At 40.1% G+C, this 27,931-nt stretch overlaps 1 protein-coding gene across 2 annotated transcripts in view; it reads right to left on the bottom strand.

Annotated features, from left to right (window-relative positions):
- Positions 1-6,613: 6,613 nt before the first annotated feature.
- Positions 6,614-27,931, bottom strand: part of ptpn12 (protein tyrosine phosphatase non-receptor type 12) — a 45,657-nt gene continuing 24,339 nt past the window's right edge. The window contains exons 10-18 of one of the 2 annotated variants that reach the window (XM_040142804.1): positions 27,251-27,317; positions 27,037-27,114; positions 25,807-25,905; positions 22,289-22,374; positions 15,929-16,118; positions 14,377-15,337; positions 8,307-8,360; positions 7,504-7,587; positions 6,614-7,135 (exon numbers count right to left, since the gene is read on the bottom strand). In XM_040142804.1, the coding sequence (XP_039998738.1) occupies positions 7,074-7,135; positions 7,504-7,587; positions 8,307-8,360; positions 14,377-15,337; positions 15,929-16,118; positions 22,289-22,374; positions 25,807-25,905; positions 27,037-27,114; positions 27,251-27,317 (1,681 nt within the window). In that variant the 3' untranslated portion in view covers positions 6,614-7,073. Of the gene's footprint in view, positions 7,136-7,499; positions 7,588-8,306; positions 8,361-14,376; positions 15,338-15,928; positions 16,119-22,288; positions 22,375-25,806; positions 25,906-27,036; positions 27,115-27,250; positions 27,318-27,931 lie in introns of both variants that reach the window. The other variant, XM_040142813.1, reaches the window with a different exon arrangement.

Genomic DNA, 27,931 nt, shown 5'->3' on the forward strand with positions numbered 1-27,931 from the left:
TTTATCATGTTGAAATATTCCAATTTAGTTTAAATTATTTTGTTTCATTTAAGAAATTAAGTTAGTTCTGGACTGACATTTTCCCTGACTTAGTTTTGGTTTCTGCCTTTGGATTTGGACCTGACACCAGCACTGTGCAGACTGTCCGTCAGCACAAAAGGGTCCAGTGCTTCAGATGAGCCCACAAATGACTGACAGAGCATGCGGAGAAGTTTGCTGGTGGCAGATTGTGTTTGTTGAAATGGGAACGTTCCCATCAAAGAGATAAACTTGCCCTCTTTCATCTAATCTTCACAACTGGATGAGCTTATCACTCTCACACACAGAACACATCATTATACAGCGTAGTGAATCCTCCGGCACTGTTTACACTTTGATTTATGGGGATGAAAACATTCTCTTCGCTCCGGCTGATTGGCGGACCTCTCTGTACAAGGCCTGTCAGTGTGTGACAGCCAACGGTGAATACAGAACATGATGAGTGGCTGCACAAGGAGGGTTGTAAAGTTACAACTGGCCATAAACACAGTGACAAGATTATTGTGTGGTGCAAGCCAGGAGTGGAAATCTGCTGTGAGCGTGTGCAGTGGCGGCTGCGAGATCGCCATGAAGAAAGCGTGTGTACCTGTGTGTTGCGCAAGTCATCCGGCATCTACTGTATAAAACTAGTTTACCTAAAATAAATCTAGTTGAATAGATTTTATATTCCGGGTGTTAAAAATAGAGCCGACACAGTTTTCATTTTCTTCAGATGGCAGTGCAGCCTGCTACTACTGCTCACATACACTCAACACTGACTGGCTATATTTATAAGCCATTACATAACATTTTAAACCGCTCCATGGGAAAACTGAGGTGACCCAGTTAAAATAGCAACCTGTCTTAATTTATTCTACATAGTGTGTGTGTGTGTGTGTGTGTGTGTGTGTGTGTGTGTGTGTGTGTGTGTGTGTGTGAGTGTGAGAGATGGACTGTGCATTCATACCGTGCTACTGAGAGGAAAACACTGCAGAATTTATCAGGTGTGAGTAAAATAAAGGGTAGAAAGTTATTTTAAAAAAAAGTGCATGGAAAAGAAAAAGAAAAACACAGGGGTAGTGAGAGGCTCACTGGGTCCTGCTTTATTATGTACACAGTATATTATACATCAAAAGTAACATTAGTCCGCTGCAATGTTTAAAAAGTTTGAAGGGAATACTTCTAAGCTGTGCAGTCCAAAGAGGGGTTACTTTTTGGCTGTCATGCATAGATCAGAGTGGAAGTCATGTATTAGATACATGCACCGATACTTTTTTGACATAAACATAAACTTAAAGCTCTGTAAATATAAAGACCTGTAAATGTATCGTTCAATTTTTAAAAATATTTAGTGCGGATCTGCACTTGTATCAGAGTATAAGCTTTGTAGTACTGTATATATTTTTGTGCTGAGAACATTCATGGGAAAGATGTGTAAATCATGAATCTATATTATGTGCATTTGATGTGACCATAAATCTGTTGTCAATAACTTTACTTATTGATTTTTTTTTTCTGAATTACACTTCAGTGCAATAGTGTAGACTATTGCACTGTAGTGTAACACAAATTGGAAGTTGTTAACTTAGTTGGTAATTGTTGTGCTTTCCTTGATTTCTTTAAATGACCATTCTTATTTGGCTTCTGAACAAATCCACTAGTAAAATGCCCCCCCCCCCAATTTTTTTTAGTAATAAAGAGCTGTTTTTATTGTTTTCAATGAAGTAGTTTTTGTCTTTTCTGTTGAGTGGAAAAATGATGGAAAAATTAATTTCAGCAGGATTTTAAGGCTAAAGTGATGGTTCCTTCTGTCAGAGGAGACTTACTCTATTATCCAACAATAAATGTTCATGTAAATGTCATATGATATGTTTGTGGATCAACACTGGATTGTTTTAAGAAGTGCTTTTGTCTATAACTCTGATATAAAACCAAAGACAAAACTGCCTTAACCCCTCATGCTGCCAGAGTTACAATGGCATGAAAAAGTTTGGGCGCCCCTGGTCATAATTTCTGTTACTGTGAATAGTTAAGTGAGTAGAAAATGAACTGATTTCCAAAAGGCATAAAGTTAAAGGTGAAATGCTCTTTTTAACATCTTAAGCAAAATTAGTCTTTGATTTTTGGTTTTGTGCAAGTTTAGAGTGCAGAAAAGGAAAGGAGCACCATACAAAAGTTTGGCCACCCCAAGAGATTTGAGCTCTCAGATAACTTTGACCAACGTCTCAGACCTTAATGAGCTTGTTAGGGCTATGGCTTATTCACAGTCATCATTAGGAAAAGCCGAGTGATGCAAATTTCAAAGCTTTATAAATACTGTAACTCCTCAAACCTTGTCCCCACATTCAGCAGCCATGGGCTCCTCTAAGCAGCTGCCAAGCACTCTGAAAATGACAACACTTGATGCCTGCAAGGCAGGAGAAGGCTGTAAGACGATAGCGAAGCGTTTTCAGGTAGTCGCTTACTTAGTTTGTAATCTAATTAAGAAATGGCAGTTAACAGTAACGCTGGAGGTCAAGTTGAGGTCTGGAGACCAAGAAAACCTTCAGAGAGAACTGCTTGTAGGATTGCCAGAATGCTAGAAAGGCAAATCAAAATCCCCAATTTGACTGCAAAAGACCTTCAGAAAGATTTAGCAGACTCTGGAGTGGTGGCGCACAGTTCTGCTGTACCCGACCTAAACATCATCAACAATCTGTGGATAGACCTCAAAGGAGAAGTGCATGCAAGACAGCCCAAGAATCTCACAGAGCCAGAAGCCTTTTGCAGGGAAGAGTGGGCGAAAAAATCCCTCAAACAAGAACTGGAAGACTCGTAGCTGCTATAAAAAGCGTTTACAAGCTGTGATAATTGCCAAAGGGGGTGTTATTAAGTACTGACCATGCAGGGTGCCCAAACTTTTGTTTCAGGCCCTTTTCTTTTTTTTTTTTTTATTATTTTGAAACTAATCTCTCTTACAATATTAAAGAAATGTGTCATCATGAACTTTATGCCTTTTGGAATCGGGTCATCTCTTAAAAGCGTAACTATTCCCAGTAACAGAAATTTTGACCAGGGGTTCCCAAACTTCTTCATGCCATTGTATACTATGAAATACTGTATTGAGCGTGTTAGTATAATTAATCTGAAATGAGCACTGTCTACATGTGATCCCCAGGAAATAATTACAGCATGTGTCCACCTGCTGTGCCTCTCTATGTGTGTAAAGTGAATACAAATGCGAGACCCTCAAGGTCTCCGTGTAAGACGGTGAGCAAATGTGTGTTTATACCACCTGCTATGATTAATTAATTGTCATATTAGTATGCGTGTGTGCGCATACATTTGGGTTGGCAGATCTTCCAGGTGTGAGAGAGGATCTCCAGCTGTGATCCTGATTAGAAGTTCATTTTGAAGTCAGTTGTGATTGACATTATCAAATTCTATGTAGAGAGATATTAGCCAGCAGGAGACACATTTTAATTATTTTATACCCTGTTGCTTCAGAGACAAGTCAGAGTGATTTATTAACCACTTGACTGATCTATATTATAAAGTAATACTTTCTGTATGTACACACACACACACACACACACACACACACACTCACATAGTCAAACACATCTAGTGCACATACTTTTTTGTTACGTCAAAAAAAAAAAAGAAAAAAGAGGCGCATCTTTACTTAATGTTCATTTTTACTGATTGATTTCTGCAACATACAAACATTTTGGGTGTACTTGTGTGTATTTATGTGTGTGTGACAGGAGGGGGGACAAGGGCGTGGCTGAGTGAGAGTCCCACAGGAGGCAACGAGCAAGCAGCAGCGAATCATATCACTCACGCTCACGCCGCTAATGATGATTGGAGGAGAGGGGACAAGGGGAGGGCGGGCTCTCTCTTAAAGGCACAGGTGGGCTCTTTTCTGAGATCGAGGCTAGTGTGCAGGTGACAGGGGGGGGAGAGATGGTTAAACAGAAGGAAATGGAGCCTGAGGAAAGCAAAGCAGATGAGAAATGATGAATAAAGTTAAAAAGAATGCCTCTTCTCAACACGTGTATTAGTTCGTGTATGGGCATATTTTGTTACTTTGAACCACCAACAAGTTAAGAGATGCATCACTAAAGTGAACTGGCGTGTTGAAAATGACAGCTTTTCAAAAAATTAAAAAGGCATAAATGAGGGTAGAAGTGGAGGAAGATGAAATGTGAAGATGAAACAGCGGGGGAAGTAAGAACGACACAAGAGGAAAATAATGAGATGCTCTTTGTCCAGAGCAGGAGATCCATCTCAGCGAGCTGAGAGACGGGAAAAATGAATCAAAAAGGGTGAAAAATAAAAAGACAGGGAGGCGGAGAGAGTATGTGAGAAGAGAGGAGAGAAGTGGGGGGTTGGGTGGGGAGCAGTGGACTGGTGATGCGACAAACAACCGCGTATACAAAAATAACTTTAAAATACCATTTACAAAAAAACGACCATTATTATTATTATCATCATCATTAATATTATTATTACAATCTTATTAGGAGCCCATTGTAGCTATCTGAAAGGGGACAAGCTGGCAGTCTATGCTTTTCCTTTGCCAACCAATTAAAACAAAAAAATGTTCAATCTTTTTAAGCATATAATTCAAAGATAAAAGTAAAAAATAAAACAACCCTGAAATGTTTGCCAGAAGCAAAAACAAAAGGGCAGCAGAATAATTTACAGTTTGAAGGGAAACATCGTGTACGGGGAGGAGGAATCATCATCATCATCATCATGCACTGACTTTCTTACATCTTCTGTTAATAAGAATATTTAAGAGATAGCAAAAAAATCTGAAATATTATATACCTAAACTGTCCTGTACAGCTCTTTATCTTTATTTAAAAAAATGCATATACTGTATAGTTATGGTAGCTAATGAAGGAGAAGTTAACAGAACACTAAAAAATGAGAAAAAAACAGTAGTCCTGGGTCCCTAGCTGCTGTAGTCTTACTGGATCACTGTCTCACACAGACAGAAGCAGGTGAAGTGTGATTTGGCCGTCAGAGGATAAACCAGTCAAGTTAATGTTTAATATCAATCTGTCAAGATCCATAAGAGTTTCAGATGATTTGTGACATTCATACTTCCAAACACTGACGTTTGATCGGAGTAAACTGGTCGTTCATCTGAGGGCTTCGCCAGCAGGAGGAGGAGAAAGATAATGGAAAAACAACAGATTAAAACAAAAAAACAAACAAAAAAAACAGAAAATATAAGTCCAGAGTAAAGACCAGGAGAAGCCGAAAACGCAAAGAGAGAAATGAACTGAAGAGAAAAGCCAAATTAAGAAGGACTGTCATTGGCTGTCTCCTCTAAGGGGCGGACTAAGGCAGGCTCATGGTCCCAGCAGTGAGAGCCCAAGTCACAGGGCTGACGACGGGTTTGGCCATTACTGACGTGTTTTACGGTTATTTAACTCTGCTGTGACTGGAAAAGAGGCTGTCAGGTTCTCTGGGTACACAGTTTAAGCCCGTGCTTCCCCTAAAGATCACTGGAACGATCTTATGGGTCTACAGAAGATTTAAAAAAAAAAGAGACGGATTAAGAATCCCGATATATTTCTGCTACACAAATGATTGGGTTTTTTGGGGGCATATTTCTTTTATCTTTGCTTTTTACTGTGAAATACTGGATAATTTTACCTCTTCAGGCCTCTAAAAACTATTCAAATGAATCAATTTGAGAAGGGAACCCCACATTTTGTTTGAGCTCCTTGCAACTCAGAGACACGTACAACCCGTGACAAGGGGTAACGAGATTGGTTTGCTTTGAAGAATCACAAGCCAGAAAGGGCTGGGAACAAGCGTTTTAAGTTACCGCTTCCGATCATCCATCTACCTCTTGGCGAAAAAAAAAAAAAAAAAAAAGCTAATGAGCCTATTTCCCAAAATAGCCACAGTGCAGGAGCCAATATGCCTACTACTGATGACTGCAATGACCAAACCGTGTCAGCCTCATGACTCTGGTAAACGGGGAGAGGTCGGCATAGAAATGTAAAGGACTAGAGCTGACACCACTGCAGCTAACACGATAATGCAGTAATCCTACAGGACAGAGGTGAGAGACAGGTGATTGTTGGTAACCGTCGGCTCTAGTCTTTCCGTTTCTACGCTGATCCTTTGTAATGTAGCACCAGCACACAGAAAGAGGGAGAGGGAGACAGACAGAGGTACGAAGTGAGAGAGAGAGAGAGAGAGAGAGAGAGAGAGAGAGAGAGAGAGAGGGAGGGCGAGCGAGCACCCTGGCAACCTGTACATACCCAACAGAAAAGGTTGCATCATAGATAACAGATTATCTAGGTTCGCTTTGAAGATTGTTGTTCATTCAGTAGGAGGATGCAGAAACCTTCTGGGAGTTCAGTTAAACCTCAGGAATCAGCTTCCTACAGTAGCTTTGCTGATTAAAGATAATTCCTGATTTAGGACAAAAGAAAAATTACTTTCCTCATTTGGTATGAAACAAAGTATTCTTCCTGTTAATTTAAGGAGAACACTTGTCATTTAACAAAGTGTAAAGGTTACACCTACATTCCTCTTCATTTAGCCTAGGAATGGACAAATCTTCATGATGTGTCTACAGCTCAGAGTGAAAAAAAAAACGAGACAATTTTTTAAGTCTACTCTCAAGTCACCAAAAAAGAGAGAGAGAGAAAAAAAAAAAAAATCAGGAATTATCCTTTAACCGTTAACAGGGAAATAATCAGACTGGAGACTGGTCAGCGTCTAAGTCAAAACCTCTAACATCCGCAAGCTGAACAGGGAAAATGTGGCCTTTGTTCTACAATGGACAAGCCACTTGACCAGTAAGTGTTCTTCTGCTTTGCACAGTGGCACTTTGAAGGAAGGACTGTGGAGGAAGAGGAGGAACTCAGTCTTGACAAGCTGTTGGCACAGAGTCACACAGAAGGGGCTTCTATGTAACGATGTGCTGTCTGTCGGTGTAGCATCTATCAACTTGGTTTTTTGGACCAGCCAGGTGAGATCGGCAGAGTCCATCTCCTGACAGGCGAGGATACTGTCGGTGGACGGGCAGACGGATCGTTCCATCATGTCCACTCCAGGGGGGGTTCTCGAGGGCCTTTGGGCTGGATGCAGCGGTTACCGAACCCTGAGAGGAGAGGAGGTTCTTAGCTGGGTTTGCACTGAATAAAAATTAATCCTGAAAATTTCCTCCGAGGAGGAAAATGCACCTTCAGTTCTCGTCTGGTCTCAAAACTATTAAGCATTTTCTGCACATGCAGCCCAGAGCTAGGCTTCCAATCAGAAAAAGCAATGCCATGCAAAAAAAATTAAATTAAAAAAAAAAAAAAAAAAAAAGGATGAAATTAATAGAAACCATGTTTGTCAGCAAAGGTTTTTGCACAGACTGAAAAATCATTACTCTTGCAGAGTACTACTGTGCAGTCAGTGAAACAAAAAAGGTAAAATCACAGATCTCGGGACATCTAAAAGAGGTAGGACAGCAGACTTACCCACCCAAGTCTGCCTTGCTGTCTGTTACTGTGGTGCCAGCAGATGCAGGGTCAGTTGGAGATGTCTTCCTAACGCAGTCTGACACATCTATACACAGGCGAACACACACGCGCACGCAGGTTAATGGGGCGGAAATACTGTGTGAATATCAGTGATGTATCTGCTCAGGAGTTTTAGTGATGCAGGACCTAGATCTATAAATTATAACTCTATAAATGCTCCTGCTGAGTTGTATTCATAGCCAGTAAAAAAATCCTCGCAGAATTCAAGTCAAACAGTTATTCCCTTTTGATTATTCTCTCTCCGTCGTACACTTGACACAGACACAGACACACACACACAGACACAGACACAGACACAGACACACACACAGACACACACACAGACACACACACATTCACCGAAACTACTGAAGCGAGAAATTGGAAGTAACCATCATCACATAGTCCTCGTAGCACGGATAAGCATATACACATTTTTCATTTCGCCTCTCTATAGACATGTTTTATCTTTTTTCCCTCCTCCTCTCTCTTTCTGTATCTTTCTTTCTCGCCATTACTCGCCGTCTCGCTCTTACAGCTGCCCTTTTGACAAATGCTGTCGGTCTTATCATGCGCAGGCTGATATGTAAAACACCGAAGGGTCTGTCTCCACCTCTGCTGTGTTGACTAACTACTATGAACCCATAAAACCCAACACAAACAAGGGCAAACATACAGAGGCTCACAAGCAGATAAGCGCCTCTGCACACACCAGCACACAGACAAACGGACAGAAATTGGCAGTTATGATGCCTGTGTTCGTACCTTTGTGTGAACCGCTCCATTCAGCTGAGGCTGACGTTCTCACTTCCAGAGGATCTGGCAGAGAGCAAGAGAAGGAGTGAATTAAGCTGAAGAAAGAACAACTGATGACAAAAAGGTTAAGACGTACGCACATTAAGCGCAGATACACACACACCCACATATACAGTCATACATTTCCTTTCAAACTCACTATGCTTTACATTACCTTTCAATTCTTCGCCATCACTCAGCCTTTAATCGAACCCTTCCTCCATCTTTCAGTCACATAGCAGGGAGAACAACCTCCCCTTTGGACCTCAAAGGTGCCTCATAGCTTAATGTTCAATAGTGCAAAATATTTAGAGTATGTAATATTTCTTTGAAACATAATGAGGCAGTGAACACAGCTTGAGAGCCACCGTCTTTCAAAATCACTCCAAAAGCAATAATCTATGACTGACTGTGGCCTATTTCAAAGATGGTCTTCACGCAAACACCTCTACTGCAGGTATGGAAAAGCTAATGCTGCCCTCCAGTGTTGTAAAACTGACACAGCCTCGCACAAAGGCTACATGTTCACTTTTAACACAAATGTTCTATCTCCTCACCAATGAATATTGAATATTTCAGGGCTCTTCTCCTAAAACATCAGAGCGCTACACGAGGAAAAAAGAAAAACAGCAGAAGGCAACAGGGTGGCCAAGAGACTAGCCTGTGAAAGAGAGGTCAGGGGCCTGATACCTGCAATGTTTGAGGCGAGGATGAGAGAGACTGAGCCCCTACCTGCTCATGCCTTGTAAAGTACCAGATAAAATGGAAAAAGAAAATCATATTCCTCCTGCTCCAGCTCATATCAGAGGCTACTGACGGCTTCAAACAACCACTGCTCATGGTTTTACTACTAAGTTTTCCCTTGCAAATACAGCACTTAGAGCAATACAATGCTGCACGCACCACCTACATAAACAAAGCAATAACATCCTATTTTCATCTTTACCTTTTTGTTTTCAATACAAAGACACTCCCCTTAAAGTGCATAATCATTGATCAATCCACCTTTTTTTTTTTTTTTTTTAGGAGCTGACCAATAACATGGACCCAGGAGATGAGCCAGTGAATCCACAGCGCTGGAAACACACCTGTGAATCTTCACCTATGCAAACGCACCTGTGGCCAGTATGAAGGACTCAGGGGTTCTCGCAGGGAGGGGGGGAGGGGAGTCATCGCTGTCCCAGCAGTCTGGGTTAAAAGGTCAGAGGTCAAATGAGAGGCAAGGTTAATCACTGACCGAAGAGGAAAGAAAAGAGATCGGCAGTCAAATGACAGCGAGACAAAGAAAAGCTCAGTTGCTGAAACACATTACAAGTGTGGATCCTTTGAGTCTTAAAAACACACAAACACAGAACTGCTTTGTGACAAAAAGAAGCTTTGATGTTATTAAATTGGTTTATTCACCTTGCAAGGCAGATTTAAAACTATGTAGGTCTGCGATATGGACAGATATTAGACAGAATTTTGTCATCATTTACAATGACTTTATATTAGGATGCATCAGTTTGTAGATTTGCTCCTATACTATTGTTTAAGAATTTATTGTTTCAAGTACATCAAATGTCAATAATGAAGTAGTAAGTCAGTAGTAAATCATGAAAAAGAAAAAAAAAAATTCCTTATGTCTTAAGACTTAGAAAAAAATATTTATTTTTCTTATGTTTTCTTATTATATTTATTTGTGTCAACCGGTAACTCACAAACGAAACTCAATTTTGCTTTTGTATGTTATAAAAATAATATTAAATGTTCTGTTGTAGTTAAGTTTTAAAAGTACCTTTTTCAATTTTTCTGATTTGATAAATATTACATACATGTCCTTTTTTAATTTTCTATTTCTTATTCATTAACAATGTTCTGAATGTATAATGAGTGAATATAATAATGATCCATACAGTGCTTTGGAAATACTGTATCAGAATATGGTCGTGCAAAAAAAGGCCCTTTGAACATGAATTTTAAAACATACACTAATACGTCATGAGCCATGATAAGCTACATTTTGCATTTTTATCATCTGTTTTTCTAATTGTAAACATTCCCCATAGACTTATTTTCACAATTGATGTTTATTAGCCCGCCCTGACCACCAGTAATTAAAAGCATCAAACATGGTCACTGTAAAAGACACAAATGGATTTGCAGATGAGCTGCATCAACACTGATACTGATACTACAAACAGCAGCAGTACACCTCTGTTAGTTTCATGCCTGTCTGATGTGTAACTGCCGTCAAAGGAAATCTGTGTATGTAATGATAAATAATAATTCACATGAGGTGGGCAGCCAAACTGCTCAGACACTGTTAATATAAATTAGGCCTTTTGTTTTCTGGGATTTTTGCTGGTTAATAAATGTACAGTCTGGTTAAGCTTCTGGCATGAGAGATATGAGCTGCCACTAAAATCACTGGCATGCCCCCAGACAGCCGTGATTATGTTTCCTCACATTCTCCCGATCTTATCCTCTTCAAACTGAGCATTATTTGACAATCCCCATCTCTGACAACAAAACTGCCTTTCTATGTTGCTTTGGAAAATTACCCACAGGTCAATACCATTATGATTAGCTCCTGCTGCAGCATGTTGTGAGAGGGAAACAATGCAAGGGGACATGTAATAAGGCAAAGATGCTCTTGTCTTGAGCCCTGGCTGGTTTAATTCTGCTACTAGTTCACCCAAACTCAGCTCAGTTTTCCCTGTTAGACCAGAGAGATCTGATGAACGCTTAACTCCAAATCATCTCATAGTCCAGTGAAAAGAAACAAAGAAAAATATATCAATGTGAAATATTGACTGTTATTATGAGGCTATTCCACCTCTGTTTACCACATAAACTCAATTATCTCAGCCTGACACAAGTCTGATTTCTTTATAGGGGCTAACTTTAATAACTTGCCAGTGGTTCTCTTTGATGGAAAGTTAACTTTATCTGCTGTTGAGCTAGAATAAATATGGCTCTTTGTAACACAGATATCCAATATTCAAGCAGACAATTTGTATTAATGGCCTTATTATCAACCATGAGATTAACTGTCTCTTTCGCTCTTGACCGCTAAATTATATTTTCTCCCATTCATCTAGGCTGAAATTTACTCAGAGGCTCAGAGTATAAAATATGAGCCTAAATTCCCGGTAGTGACAATCTATGTTTCTCCTCTTTTTTGATGGAATTTTTTTATTCACTCTCAATCCTTCACGGCTGTATATTAACGTTTCTGTATTTATATGCACTTTAAGTGGACTAGAGTTGACCTGGCACCCTCTGAAATCTTTTTAACTGAAACCCACCAACTCATATCTAGAACATTTCGGTGCACTTCTACCTCGAATGCTACCCTCTTTCATAAAAGCTTTACTAATTCTATGTCTGAAGGGGTCTAGAGAGTCTAATGCTGTTAACAATGCAATTACTGCCTCCAGCTTCAAAGAAAGAATTAACAGAATAATATAGGCAGTTAATCACTTATGGTGTGTTACAGGCACAGGAGACTTGGTACAATTAGAGCAAACCTGCTTTTTGTTGTCAAGTTTGATCGAATTTTACAAATGTGACAATTGTGAATTACTTGCAAAATAATGAGTGAATAATATTGAGTTACTGGTAATAATTTAATATTGATTATTAAAAGGCTAATTACATTGATAGCAAATCATAGTTTTTACTCGGTATGATTTATATCTATAATTGTTTTCTTTCTCATAAATTTTATTAGGTTTTAAACTTATATATCTGTATATTTGTAACGTTTTACATACCTGTTTTCAAATGCTAACTCGTTAATTTTTCAATTACTGGTCTTCCATTGTTTTGTGTCTGTAATGCTTCTATCTCATTAGTTTCTCACTGACTTGTGGAACTCTAAAATGCGCCAAACTGTATGAAATATGCAATACAAATTGATTCCTTGACAGTGCAAAAAGCAGCCACCAGCTTTCTCTCCACCAACCACAAAGCAGCAATTTGTTCGATGCAACTCATCAACAAGCAGTCATTAGATTCTTGCAACCAATCAAACAGCAGCCATTAGCTTTTCATAACTGATTACAAAGCGCTACCACAGCCCAAACAAATAATGAGCCAGAAAGCCAAGCAGACCAAAAACAGACCACTTCAGGACTGTGAGGCAAATATTTCTGCATTTGGTTTTAAATATCGGATTAACTTGAGGAGAGCATAATGTATGATGCCAGCCATTTAACAGGCTACCATAAGATTTAAATTTCATTTGATTACATTAGAGAAACAGGATACTTTGTCAACAGTTTCTCTCTGTGTTTCCTAGAACAATTTATGCGTTTGTCTTGTGGCTATTAGTGTTCCTCGGTATAAATGAGGAATAGCAGCAACAATGCCACCCAGATGGTAGTTGTAAGAGTTTGTGATTTTCCGCTTCTTTCTCTGATATCACAATTTTTAACAGCCTCAAAAACAGGCTACTTTTGTGTGGTGCATGTGTAGCTCCAACTCCAGACAGGGTTGGAGCTTAACTCCTTTTTAAGAGATTAACTCCTTTTCAAACATCCTTTGTGTTGGGTTTTAATCTGGAGTACAAGGTGGGTGTTAAAAAGACGGTTCCGATGGGAGTATAGTCAAGTAAGCTGCTGTTGCTGACCACTAAAAAGTAAAAAGTCCAGTCATTGACTAAATGTTGTCCTGCAACTTAAACTACCCCTCATGGGAATAAACTGGTTGTTTGACTTAAAACTATTTCAGTTTGAACAAAAACCTATGCATAATTTAAATACGGCCATCATAAAGTAAAAAGAGTGGCGTATCTTCCATTTCCAAGAGACTCTGTAAAACTTACACTAGTTTGTATTCGTAGTAAGTGCTCTTCTGGCCGACTGATTCACATCATGCCTCCTCATAGTTTCATCCAAATATCTAAAAATGCAGTTATTTCATCCAGAGGCCATTCAAGATCAAAACCATTCCAAGTCAAAGTCCAGTTCAATCCACCCCATTTCCAATTCACAGCAAGAATAAGATTTCAGAATCTCCTGATTTTGAAATCAAAAGGAGCGGAAGGGATGCCATTCCCCCTACGCCCCAGAAGATCGAAACCTCATCACTGCAATCGTAACAATGCAGCCATAATGATGCGCACACAGCAAAGTGGGACACTGCTCTGCTCAACCCAACGTGCACAAAGGTGTGTATTCAAATGTGTCTTTGTCAGTATCATGCAGTGTTGATCCTTCACCATCCAACATGCACACACAGTGCTCACACTCACAACCGCACTGAGCCAAAAACATTAAAAAAAAAAACTGGAATTCTTTCATTCTTTCTCCTGTTTGCAAATTCACTCAGACAAACATACACAAGCTGAAAGAGGAAGAGAGGAGTTGTTTTGACAGATGTTTGCCTGTTAACATTTGCAGCATTCCTCGCAAACCAACCAATTAGTTATAGTCATGCTTTAAATGAGACTGACTGGAAACTATCTGACTCTGTTTCCCTGTCTCTCTCACTCTGGTTTTGTAGTTACTTTCTTCTTATTCCTTTCTTCCATGTCCCCCCCCTCATGCCTCTGACTTTCCCCCGCAGTAAGAGCATTGTAACACAGTGTGTGCATGTGTGTGTTGACAGATACAACTAGTCATTAGCATGTGGTCTGTCTGAGAGCTCTGTCTCTTTACTGACCCAGAAAATGACTCAACTGTTTGGGTTCCTGGAGTAGTTTGGATAATAAAGACAGGTTGTAAAACTTAGTCTCAGTGCCTTTATCAGTGTTAAAAGGAGAAGAACTTGACTACACTCCATAGAAATGAGCTGAATTTAACTTCAGTGTTCAATTGAGTTAATTAAGTGCTGTTTCAATCATTTTTAAGTTGATCAAACTTACTGTGCAAGCAGTTGTTCATTAACCCAAACTGCTGCCTGAACAAGGGAATCCAGATGTCCATTTATCTGACTCGGATTAACCTGATAGTTAAATTGTTGGTTTCTTTGTTAATTGATTATATCAGGAAAGCAGCCAGTTAGCTGAAGGAATTATATGCACTCATTCAATTACAGCAGCTAATTGACATACTTGCTGTGGTTGCAGAGGGAGACGGAGAGCTATGCACTGCGATCGACATTGGCAACACCTTCCTGACTGGCTGCTGGTCTCCATGGTGAGGCGATGCAGTAACCATGGCTGTCGCCGTGGATACATTAGTACGATAACCCTCCTTTCCTGCGGACATTTCTCGATCCCCCTCCTCGTCCGAGTTATCGGAGTGCAGGGGGTTGGTGAAACTCAGGGCAGTCCTAACAGGAGTGGAGGAGGAGGAGGAAGAGGAGGAGGAGAGATGGGAGGAGGAGGATGAAGATGGAGCGACACGGTCTGAGGAGGAAGAGGAGGAGGAGGTCTTTGGGAACTGTTTTTCGGGGCTGTTGCAGGGCTGACCCCACGCTGCGTGGCCAGCCTTCACCTCCACTCTCTCCCCTCCCTGTGCCTCCCCCTTCTCTCCGCTCTTCACAGGGAGATGGTTTGGTCTGGCTAGGATGCCTCCGTCTGCATGACTCTCCCCAACTGTTCCTCCCTCTGTTCCCGAGTCCTCTGACAGCGAGGAGCTAGACGTCAGCAGGGATTGGCCAGAACGGGCTTTGAAGGCGTGGCCTCTTTGTAGCATACTCACGCTGTTGGTTGAACCGCTGCCGAGCCCGCTTGCCACTCCCATCGAGGAGGAAGTGTCAAAGCTACGAGGTCCTTCCTGCAGCGGCACCTTTTTAATCTCAATGCTGAGCTTCCTCTCGATCCGAGGAGCACCAGAACATTCAACGACTGGGGAGAGGGGCGAGGAGGGAGTCTGAGTCTGGCTTTGGCCTGATTCTGATTTTGTTGATGCTGAAGACAATTTGTTGTTGTAATTGTCATTGAGATCCAGATTTGAGACCTGCGTCTGCTCTTTTCGACTCTGTAAATCTTGGTCTTTCTGCTCTGAGGGACTGATCTGTTTTTTTTGACTGGGTTCTGACTGGTTCTGCTGCTGGTCCACGTCTTTATTCTGAAAGGAAAAGGAAGGGAAGAGATGAGGCATGTAAGACGCTTTTGAAAATGCAGCATCAACCAGAAACCAACCCAAAACCAACCCAAAAAATATGAAATTTCCACCTTAAAAATATAAACAGTTACAACATCATAGAGGTACAGTCAAACACTTCTGTCCTGAGAACGCCAGCCAGTCCTGGGGAACTTGCAGGTTAGAGTTCACAGTTTTTCAACTCTAACTGTGCCGATGTACATAATCGGCCAATGGAAACATTAACTGAAACACTGTGTTTAGAAATGGAGAAGTTATTATTGTGGTGTGTTTTATCACCCTGTTGATTATTACACTACCAGTCTACAATCTGCAGTATCGCTTTCACACACTGTTTAGAATTGGTTTCCGATTAATATTTGATCAACATCCAAATCATACATTTACACACATGGAAAAACTTTCCATCCACAAAAAATAAAAACTCCACAGTAACATAGATGTGTGCTGTGCAGTTACATAAATACACAATACATTTAATGTGATATAAACAGATACAAAAATAACTTCTGTATTTAGATAAGCTGTGTATTTCTACTGTGTTGGCCAGCTCACCTGTGTCACGTTGTGTTGTGTAGTAGCCAGGACGTGTATGAGAGGTTTTGGGTGGTAGCGGTCGTTGTCCTGCCGTACGTTGGTGACGGTGGGGAAGGCTGAGGGGGGAGACGGGGTCAGAATGGGTGGTACAGGGTGAGGCTCGGGAGGCTGGAGAATCTCCTCCTTAACGTCGCCTTCTGCCTGGGAACTAGACAGAGAGAGAGAGAGAACAAGCGAAAGCTAGCTCAGTTAATATTACAGGCTTTTGATGGTTTCTAATAAGGCATCTCAATTCCGCAGAGCCCAAAATGTAGCAGAGGCGCTATAATTAAAAGATATATCTCATAGCCAATTTTCACATTCACTAAGATAAAGGCATTCATTTTTATGTCAACAGATTTTACTGTTGCTCTATATCACAAGTTGTTTTAATGTTGAAGTACAAATCTAGGCTGTTTGCTTCAGATAAAAGGAAGTAGGTTTGAGGGTGCATTAAACACAAGTTCTGAAAGCGCCATTTAGAAAATGAAAAATTATGAAAAGGCAAGAATTTCATCATACTGGTCAGACATCTTGAAGCGATTGAACAGTCACGTTTAAATTATTCTACATCTAAAAAAGGAATGGTGAAACCAAGATGATGAAATGAACTTCTGTTTAAATAATTTCATACACAAATGAAACTAAAAGGCAGTTTCTTTTCATCTTGTCAAGCTAAGTGTTCCACCACTAGATGGCAGGATTTTAAAAAGTTTAGCAATATGCACATAATATGTCAACATACGTCACCTACTAGAGACAAATTACATGTCCTCAGATGTTGGGTGTCAGACAGCTCTCGACCCTATTTTGTGGCTTTAAGGTTGACATGATGTGTTGATGGGAAGCAAACTGAAAACAAACTCTGAACCAGCACTACAAGGTTCAGCCCTCTACATGCATTGTATATTGTGTCTAATGTTTCTGGAAGACAAATTTCCCAAGGGGATATTCAAGTATTGTATTTTTTCCTATTGTATTGTATTCCATTATTTCCTATGCAGCAACCTGCTGAGGCGTTTTCTATTATACTTAACAGTTTACAACAAAAGTCTCCCACATGTACTGTGCTGTGTATTTTGGTAACTTGCTTACAATCTACTTACAAATCCACCTATAGATACATGCAGTGTAGGTGTGTGAATTACTGTGTGAAGCCACACAGCGATGGAAATGTATACATTAAGATATCGTTCCACTTCACAGAATATACATTTACATATGCATGCAAATATATATACGGAGAAAAACTGTGAGAGGATGTGGTGGTGTGCTTAATCAAGAGCACATGACTGAAGCCAAAGCCAAGGTAGGGCTGACTGCACATGATGCTGCGTGTGTGTGTGTGTGTGTGTGTGTGTGTGTGTGTGTGTGTGTGTGTGTGTGTGTGTGTGTGTGTGTGTGTGTGTGAATCAAAGACAGACAGATAGGAAGTCAGAGAAGGAGAACAGTTGCAACACAGAAGCACAGGGGGGGATTTCCTTTTCTTGAGCAACTTCAGAGTTGCACATACTGTAAGAGGCTTCCTCATAGAGCCTCAGCATGGCAGTATAGCTGCCATTGGCTGTTACTCTTTTGTGATAGGGCTTATTAAATGCCATGTGTATTTTTTTTGTCTATTTCTGATTCTGTATTCTTAATTTTTGGAAGTGATTTTAATGAAATGTGGCAGAGACAAAATATACTAATAATAGGAAACCATGCAGGGATTTAGAATAACAGCTTCTGTTATTCTGTAGGGAGGTCAGAGGTCATGATGGCTGGAGGGTGCCCCTGTTGACAGGGGAAGTTTGAGCCCAGCTAGTTATAGCAGCGCTCTTCTAACCACCAGAACTTTGTCTCCTACGGGTCACTTACTGACAATTTTCCTCTGAGCTCAACATTATTTCAACAAGAACACCATTATTCCTTTGGAGCTTTCTTTAACGAAAACATCGTTACCCATGAGAATTACTTCTTCTATATCGTTTTCATTGCCTGAGCAGGCAAAAGACATATTTAACAATAATACAGATAACTCCCACTGGTGTTGACTGTTTCCATGGGGACGTGAATCGTTCAGATGCCATAGAGTTAATTCAGGCCCTGCATCCCTCTAAGATAAGTTAAGATGAAACTTTAATGATTCCCAAGCGGAAGCTGAGCTGTTACAGGAGCAAATAAGTCAGAGCAAAACCAATAAGCAGTATCAACTAGCATAAAGAAAATGGGAGTTTACAGGCACAACATATCAGACAACTGCAGCATGAAGACACACATGAAGAAATATACATGTATGTATTAAAATATACTAGTAAAATAAAGTAGTAGTACTGCTTTCTCTTGGGGAAATGATTATCGCACCTCCCAAACATTCTGTTAACTGGATAAAAAAACAAACAAAACAAAAAAAACTTCCAATACATACATGCTGATAATCCAAATGTTTAATTCACCAGTGGCCACAACTGAAAAACAACTCGTGGTCAACTTTCTAAAACTTTTGCCAGAAATTTCTGCTATCCTGCAACATTTTGCCAGTGCACCAAATACTAGTACAAACTTGCATCAAATACATTTCTAATCTAAAATGTTTCAAACTGCAATAGAAATATACTGTATATTAATTAACATAGAGTAATCTTAATAATAATAATAATAATAGTCTTGTTTTAAACTGACCATGTTATTAATTGTTTTTTTTTCGGGTTATTTTATATTCCTCTTGTATTTTTTTATTCTTAAATAACTTAACATATTTGTGTGTACTAACGAACCCCAAGAAAATTAGCAAATGCACCAGCGGAAGCTAAGAGAGATTCCTTTAACAATAAACAATACTGTTTTTGTCATCTACCTTCTCTTATTGCTACTTTCTTAATTGATCAAAACACAAGAATTTACCAGAACTACCGGCGATATTAAAAACAAGTTGTCCACATTATGTCAAACTCATTCACTCAGCTTTTGATACGCAGGCTGACACGTTTCAATAACTAAAAGTTCCCTTTACATCTCTTTTAGAGCTTTAAAATCTTTATATTCATTGCTTCTCTGGTTGTAAATAGTGTCAAATATTTCTGCCGTTTGAATCATGAATTTTTTTTCCCCCTTAAAGCTGTAAAAAGCTTCTGTGTGTAAAAGACAACATTTCTAAGAATCTCTGGCTATTTTAAAACACTTCAAAGAGCTGCAAACTATAAAAAAAACTAACCACGTACTCCTGTTCTTCTACTTTTGCCCTGAAGCATAGAAACACTACAAGCAGCCATAATGTTCTGGCATGCTGGTGACACACTTAAGAGCTAACCTTGAACACACACACACACACACACGCACGCACACACGCGCACACACGCAACCTAAACTCCTACACATAAACACACGTGTGCACACACATGCACGCCTTGACACGAACTTGAAATTTATGTAATAACACCACCCACACTCATAAATAAATGCACAAACTCAAAAAAATACTCACACACACACACACTGACACACCAAGTGCACTGTGCCCTCCACATGTGTACTCCAGAGGGAAGACGCTGCATTGTCAAAGAGAGCCCTGGTTCGCAGTGGAACCCGCATACATTCATAGGAGGCAGGGTGCGCTAGAAGGGGACAGAGCTTAGAGAGACGCGTCCTGGTTGCAGTTTCTGCTTGGGATACATTCACACAAACAAAAAAACAAAAAAAGCAGCAAACCTCACACTCAAATCACAAAGATTTAGACTGTTTACAAACAATAAGAATTAACACCATTGCAATGCTATAAGCACTACCGAGTTGCAACAAGAGACATGTACCTCAGGGGCCTACGTTGAAGAGCTGCATCTCCTCAGCCCAGATTCCACACTCAAACACACCAATGGAATATCTTAATTTATGATTAACAAACCTTATTTTAATGAATAACCATACAGCAATGACAGTACTTCAGGTTTAGGTTTAGATCTAAGATGTTTTGGACAGCCACTGCATTGGGACAGTATACAGCGGCACCTTAAGTCCACCTATAAATCACACTAAACAGTATTGGGTGGGTTTTGTTTTGTTTTTGTTTTATTTTTTATCCCACAGGGGATATGACAGAACAACCAGAAATGTACAAAGAGGACTTAAACTTTAAATTTAAGGTGATTTTAATCCTAGTTTTTTATACTGTTTTTTGAATTGTTCTTTTATCCTTCCACTTTCAAATTTTTCCAGCATGTTTTTCTTGTGGCATTATTTGTTGTTAAGTATTGTTTTATTGAATGGATATATTTTTCTTAAGTTGTCCAATATGTTCTGTTTGATTGGGATGAGAGCACTGTAACTTCCATGATTTTAGGGAGGAAGGAAAAGAACCCTAAACTTTGGTTTTGCTAGATCAGTATGGATTTGCCTAAAGCTTTTAATATTTGAGATGCAACAGGCACAAATCGGGTATGGACGCTGGATACTCAGTCCAAACGGTAGAGGTGGAGGACATGACTCTTCAAGATGTGGCTGGGAATTTATGTGTACGCATGTAAAAGCCACGACTGGGTATCTGTGACCTTGACCCCAGCCTCATTGGATTTTCTGCAGTATCTCCCTCCATCTTTCTCAAATTCACAAAAATTTCCCCCACACACAACCCTGAAGTGACCCAGGGGGGGAGTGTGGATGTCAGAATGTGGACTATGTTGGCAAAAATAGCTTGTACCATCACTAGAATACTCTCAGGCTTAAACTAGGCCTTGACATTATTTCTTTGGGAAACGGAGGGATGACATAGACAAAAAAAGGCACATACTGCGACACAGAGTGAGACAAGTAGACAAAGACACCCATATATTCCTGACTGTCAGGCTCTGTCCCACTTCTAGGAACGCCTCCTATTTGGGCAGCAATTTCAAGCTCAAATTTGTATGTTTTACTTAGAACAAGAAAGATACTTTCCAGTAAAAAGATGACTTGCAGCTACATCCCAAAATTAGGTCCTCTCGCTTTCCCATCAAACCAGCTGGTGCAGTAGCCAAATTAAGGCAACCAAGAACATGATAATTGTAGTGCGGTCACGTTAGCTCCGATAAATGATTCATCTGAAGACCAATTTTTATACCCAATGAACTTATAAGGAAGGTTCAGAAGTGGGCATCAAATTAAAATGACAATTGATTCAGAACAAGGAATGAAAATAAATATATAAATTAAAGCACATGGATAAGCTCAGAGCAAATGATTCACCCATTAACACACAAAATGCTGTCAAAGTAGACATTTTTAGACAATGCTTCTAGCAACAGGTAATTATGTGAAACAGTGTCTCCTGGCAACAAGATGTCCTCAGTGACATTAAAGCAGCAACACTGAGGCAACTCTCTGGGCAACTGCATCCATCAGGCTTGTATAAAAAGTTGTAAAGTGTATGTGCTGCTGCAGTAACCGGGGAGAGAGGCCGTACCTTCTCTGGATAAATCATAAGAGGAGGGAAAGAGGGGCTGAAGATGAACTGGCTGAGAAAAAGTGGAGCACTACCCCTGCTGGGCACATGAGACGACGGGGAGGAAAGGGAGCGGAGAGAAGAGGAGAAACAAGAAGATGGGCTGAGAAAGGAATCAGGAAGGGGAAATTTTTCAAATTAATGACTTAAAGAGGAAAAAAGAAAAGGCATCTATGTGTATTAATGCATTACAGATACAGAGTGTGTATGTATTTGAAATAATATGCCTGCATGTGTGTAAAAGAGCGGTGAAAGATGTAGCAGTTTTATTTCAACTAGCCTGGGGTTGTGATGTGTTCAACACTATGTAGTGTTGCAGAGTATTGCAAAGTGTTGCAAAATGGCCTATAAATACAGCTCCTCCTGAGGCCACAACAGTTGTTAACAGCCAAACACAAGTTAACTTCAGTAAAGTGGAGGCTGGGTGAATCTGTGGGCTGATGGGTAACTAATGTGTCAGAAAGCTTCGCTTCGTTTGAGGTGAAAACAATGCCTGCTGTTTCTGTTTGGTCAGTTTAATATGTTTTCACTGTCAATCCACACAAATTGTTGTGCTGTAATTTTTTTGTGTGTGTGTGTGTGTGTGTGTGTGTGTGTGTGTGTGTGTGTGTGTGTGTGTGTGTGTGTGTGTGTGTGTGTGTGTGTGTTCCTCCTACAAAACACAACACCCACTGTGTTCAGTGACGGGCTGCTTCACACCTACTGCTCACTTCTGTGTTAGCCTGTTCATTCATCTGTGTGGAGGATGAGTGCCGGTCAGTTTATTCTTCAACTACATCTATTTTGTAAGTGACAGGTGATGCAGAGGTAAACAGGTTTAATAATAAAAAAAAAAAGTTGAGGAAAAAAGTCTCACCACAACCGTCCAAATACAGATAATGTCTTACCTGCGTATGCGGGGAGGTTTGGGAGGTGGTGTGTCCCATCTCTCATCATCTGTCTGGTGGCTTGCTTTGTCTGGACTGCTTTCATCCTGACACACACGGACAGGCACGGGAAAAACAGAAACAATTTAAAATATGGAGACGCAAAAATAAGCACATGCATAAACAAAAAATATTGTATAAGTTCCACTCAGGTTTTGAGATTCAAGGTGCCAGGGCTGCTACACTGCGGGGCACCATCTGCAGCAAATCATAAGTATCCTTCAATCAATCAGTATGCACCAGACATACGAGCTTTATATGTCCACATGGGCAATATGGCTTTTTTATGACCAGACTTGCACCAGTTTGTCCTTTTATTACTTGTCCCTTAACATATTGTTTCATGCAACTGGTCAAAAATGTCACCTGACTTGTGGGCAATGTTGGAAAGTAACTAAGTACAATTATCCACGTAGTGTACCTAAGAAATACTGTACTTTGAACTCGTACTTAAGTATTCCAATTTTCTGCTACTTTATACTATATAGCTATACTACTCCACAAGATTAAGATTTTAGATACAAAACATATCATCATTTTATAAACTAATACTGATTTAACTGCCAAACAGTATATGAAGTAGTTAAAATAACCTCCACCTCGACCAGCTACAACATTAAAATGCTGCTTTTAGATTAATGCATCAGTATGATAATACAATAATATATCTCTACTTTTACTTTTGAATGATTTTTAAGTACATTTTGCTGATAATACTCTTGTACTTTTTGTGAAGTAAGATTTTGAAGGCTTTTTTCTTATAATGTAATATTGTGGTATGGTTACTTTTTTATTTATTTATTAAATATAGGCTCTAAGTCCTTCTTCCACCACTGTTTTTTATTCGTATAGTTTAAGGATATTCTGTGTTTACTTGTTGTGTTGAATCGTTGAGTCTGGCCCCACTTGGCCTTGAAAGCTCCTCCATCAAACAAAGACGTCTTAAATGAACACACCTGAGGTGCATTAAGTGTACCGGCATTTTCAGTCTGACAGCATTCTAAATGTCATGCTGTTTTGCATGTACAGCCAGTCTAAGAGCCTTTATGTGTTTGTATGTATAATAGGGCGTATTATGCAGGAAGACAAATTTTGTCTAGCAAGGTGGAAGTTACCTTGATAATTGTCAAATCATCTAAATGACCTCACTACATGCATTATTAGATTATTTAAATTTCAAAACAGCTTGATTTTTTTTTTTTTTAGCTTTTCGGAGACCCCATTATCAATTTCAGTGCTCGCTGTAACCGAGTTTTTATAATTGCTGTTGAAATGTCAAGCACCTCTAACTCCTGTCTACTATCTCTTCCTCTCTCTGGATGCACCTGCAGCAGAGGTAGAGCGTTGCTACAAAATTGCCTCAATGAAAATGTTTTTTGAAAGAAGCCCTCCTCCTCCTGACTAATGTTCTCTCTCTTCCTCTCAGCTCCGGTCTTCCTCCTCCTCCCATCTCTTCCCCCATGACTCATTAATTTGACTCTCTTTCCACTCTGATAATGAGAGGATGACAGGACAACTTCAGTCATCATAAACTCAGACCGAGGAGCAAATCAGGCCACTGCAGCTTTGTGAGTCCGTACGAGCACTCAAGTCTGCTAAGGAGCTAGCTTGAGCAAGTTCAGCTAAAGACAAGGGATCCGATTACGTCTAGTTTGGCTGTATACGTAGGTCCGTGTGTGTTGTGAGAATCAATTTGGTAGGAATACTTCGTGCAAACAATGGCGGCTGCGTGTGAGCAGAGAAACGTGTGTGGGATGTGTGTATGTGTAGGCTTATTGTTCATACAGCCATTGAGAGCACGTATGTGGGTGTTTAAGTCGCTGACGGTTGCTGACTGGACATGAGTCAATTTGTGTATGTGTGTGTGGACTGAGTCAGCGAAGCACACCTATGATATTATAAACCCCGCGTGTGTGTTTGGGTGTGTGGGTGTGTGTGCGTGCGTGAGTGAGTGAGTGTGTGAGTGTGTGAGCTTGTTGGACTTGCAACTTTGTAAGATAATGACAAAGTTAAATCAGTAGCTAGAAACTGTCCTGGAGTTGTTGTCTACCTCCATATATGCCACACCTACTCTTAACAAATAGTTAATAGTATTAGCTTTAAAACAAGTGGTATAGTTTCTAAAAGTGTAGTTCAGTGCAGTACAGAGGACTGGCTTGTCCACATTTTAAAAATACTGTTGGACATTGAAGGATTTTAGGCAACGGTTTAGAAAGTGTGTCAGCTGAGTCTTTTCTATTGTAAACATGGCTGTGTGTGTTCATGTGACTGTCTATTGCAAGGGTCCCCCTTTCCCAACGGATGCATGTCTATTCTCAGTCTCAAAGTGCATTGTGGGAGAGGGGTGATGTCATCAGAGCTTCCTAAGCAGGAAGTTAGCTCCTGGATTGCTGCCAGTGCACTCTGACAGTCCTAATGTGTCAGTCTTTAGGTTTGTGAGTCTCCCACACTGCCTCACTGATCTCTCTGTCTTCTGGCTTTCTGTCATTTATATTCACATATCTAGAGAACTGAGTTGTGGAATTATGGTGTTACTGGTTTAACTACATTTCCCAGTGGCAGTCCCGTAGAGAAGGCTATTTTTTTGTCTTCCCACTAACGAGCGGGGTATTGCGACCAAATGCTGAGGCTCACTATTTTATTTTTTCCTTAAGATTAACAAGCTCAGAAACAGAAATTAAATCAAACTTATCTTAAGTTTCAGGAGAGAATCAATTAAGTGGACTGGTGTGACATTACAGAGCAGAGAAGGAGATAGCTGGACTGATAGTCAACCTGTACCAAAAGGAGCAGGGTGGGAGCTCGTTTGATGCCGGTCTCTCACGCTCTCTCTTTCTTTCTTGCCTATTACTTAACAGTAATACCATAATAGTGCATTTGTTTATTATATTAATCAACAATAGATGTTTCTTGTAAAACTTAATAACCCAATAATGTGTAATAGTGTCACTTTTTCGAGTAGTTTGTGCAGTGTTTCTGTAGCTTAACTACTTCAAATGAAGAGTAGCTTGCAGCTCCGCTAGCTTCCGCAAAACTGCTACATAATGATGTGGGACGATGGAGGATAGCGCATGTGTTTGTGCGTGTGTTTGGGGGGAATGAAGGATAGTGTGAAGTAAATTAAAGTGAGCGCAGTGGTGACTGACAGGGCAAAGCTTTTTTCTTTTAAATAAATCTAACTGTATGCAGTCCTCTGACACTACCCTGACAAACTCTGTAACTCTTTTTTTTTTTTTTGTCTGTGTACAGAGCAAAGTTATCTGTAGCCCTCTCCTCTTCTCCTCTATTCCTCCTACCCTCTCCCTCCCCTGTGACTAATTATTTGTGTTTTTTTCCCACTCTGAGTGTGTTACTCAGCGACATCCTGTCTTTCTTTAACACCAGACAGCATACACAATATGTGTGTGTGTGTGTGTGTGTGTGTGTGTGTGTGTGTGTGTGTGTGTGTGTGTGTGTGTGTGTGTGTGTGTGTGTCATACCATGCCATCATGTATCTTCGTGTTGGTTGGGCTCTCCAGTAGCTGCAGTTGTTTCTGAAAGAGCTGAGCGATCGCTCTATGAACCAACTCATACTGCTCCTAGAGAGGGAAAGACCAAGAGATACAAAGACAAAGAAAGAGAGAGCAATAGAAAGACAATGAAAGAGGTGGAGAGAGAGAGAGAGAGAGAGAGAAAGACAAAGACATAACAAAGCAATGGAAAAGAGAGAAAAAAGTGTGTCAAAAAGCCAAACAGAGGGGTTAAATGGAGGAAGGTGAGGTGAGGGAGAGGGAGAAGAGAGTTTCAGCAAAGCAAAACAAAAGCAAAAACACTCTCCGTATCAATACTCAAAAACATCCATTTACAAGGCTGTGAAACCCACCCTTGGTGAAAACCATGGAATGGCCTTCACTGATGCATACTGATATAATCTCATTACTTTCCCCGCTAAGACAGCAAGAGTATCGCACTACCTTTTCAAAAATTGCATTACAGTTACTAGCTTGTGGCAGAAATCTGGTCTGAGACACTGGATTCAAACCTGTGTCAATGTCTATCAAGGAAACGCTATCATTTATCTGACACTTATTTGCTCACTTTGCATCTCAGTGTCGACGGTGTGTGTGTGTGTGTGTGTGTGTGTGTGTGTGTGGGAGGGAACACCATAAATAAGGTACAAAAGGGCAGAGGACACTTGGTGCCTTGTTATTTTGAATTACTGAATTAAAAAAGGAGAAAATGCCGCTTATCTTTACAACAGAATCACTGTCACTCAAACAAATTCTGACTAATATAAAGGGATGACATTAAAATCTTAAAAGAGCAAGTTACTCACAACATAGTGATTGTGAAATGCTTTTCATGTGGTGTATGTACACCCATAAAAGTCATTGTAGGTTTATTACTTCTTTAATCTACTTAACTCATTGGAGAGCAGGAACACAGTGGTTTTTCATATAAAGAAACTGATACTCTTTGTAACCCACTGGTTGAGAAACCAGCTTGTGAAAATCTATTCCAATATCAAATGTCACACAATGTTTGACCTCAGATCCTTGGTTTCTTGTGTGTGTGGGAGAAAAACCTGGGTGCAGCTACACTTTTGGTTAGCAGTTAGCACCCGAACACTAAATTTAACTTCAAGATTTTCGCCATATTGCTCAAAACAACTTTGTATTAAATCTTACTGTCAGTCGAATAGAAATACAAATTAAAACCAAAAAACAAACCTTGGTTTGAACGGCAGAGTGCCGCTGCGTCCTCATTTCTTGGATCAACCGAAAAACATTAAAATCTTCTGGTATTTTCTTTAAAAGCACACAACACAACAAAAGGGTAAATTCTCATTTCAATCATAACAGTACATTTAGTGTGTAGAAAGTGTTTATTTGTACAGGTATGTGTGTTCTAGGTATGCGTAGGAGAGTGTGTGTGCTCGCATACCCCAGCTTTGAGGAGGTTCCATGTGTAGTCGATTGCACAGATTGCACCCGTCCTCCCACAGCCTGCACTGCACAGTCACAGTCATACAGATTAGATTTAACAGAAGCACATGTGTAAAGACAAAATACACCCACTAAAGCTTATGCCTTCTTATCCTAAACAAAAATGCACTAAAAACACACTCCTCAAAAGTATCAACTCTGGGTTTCTATTCTTGAGTGGGCAACTGGGAACAAAAAGAGAATAAACCCTCAGTCATGTGATTGTTTGTATGTATTTGACAACATCTCGTCCAGACAGGATGGAGACAGGAGCCACACAGAAGCTGAGATTATGTGACATCGCGTCTGAGACATAAAATCATAAACCTTTGTCTCATGCTGTCAGAGAGCCCTCCCCTACTCTAATGAGCACACACATACAGTGCGCATCAACCCACACAAAGCATCTTTACAGACGCAGAGACACGGTTTTAAGTCCTGCTGTGTAACAGAGGAACCAGGAAATGTCCTCAGGCTGCTCATTATAGATGATTACACACACATGGAGACAGTGTGTGTGCTGTGTGTATACTCACGCCTGTGCGCAGCGGAATCTATAGCCTTGTGAATCAGTGTTTTTTGGTTCCACCTTTAACTATTTCACCCTTTGAAGTTCTTTACTGAGACTGCTTTGTCATAA

Source organism: Xiphias gladius, chromosome 2 (genome assembly GCF_016859285.1).
Source record: "Xiphias gladius isolate SHS-SW01 ecotype Sanya breed wild chromosome 2, ASM1685928v1, whole genome shotgun sequence".
Classification (NCBI taxonomy): Eukaryota; Metazoa; Chordata; class Actinopteri; order Istiophoriformes; family Xiphiidae; genus Xiphias; species Xiphias gladius.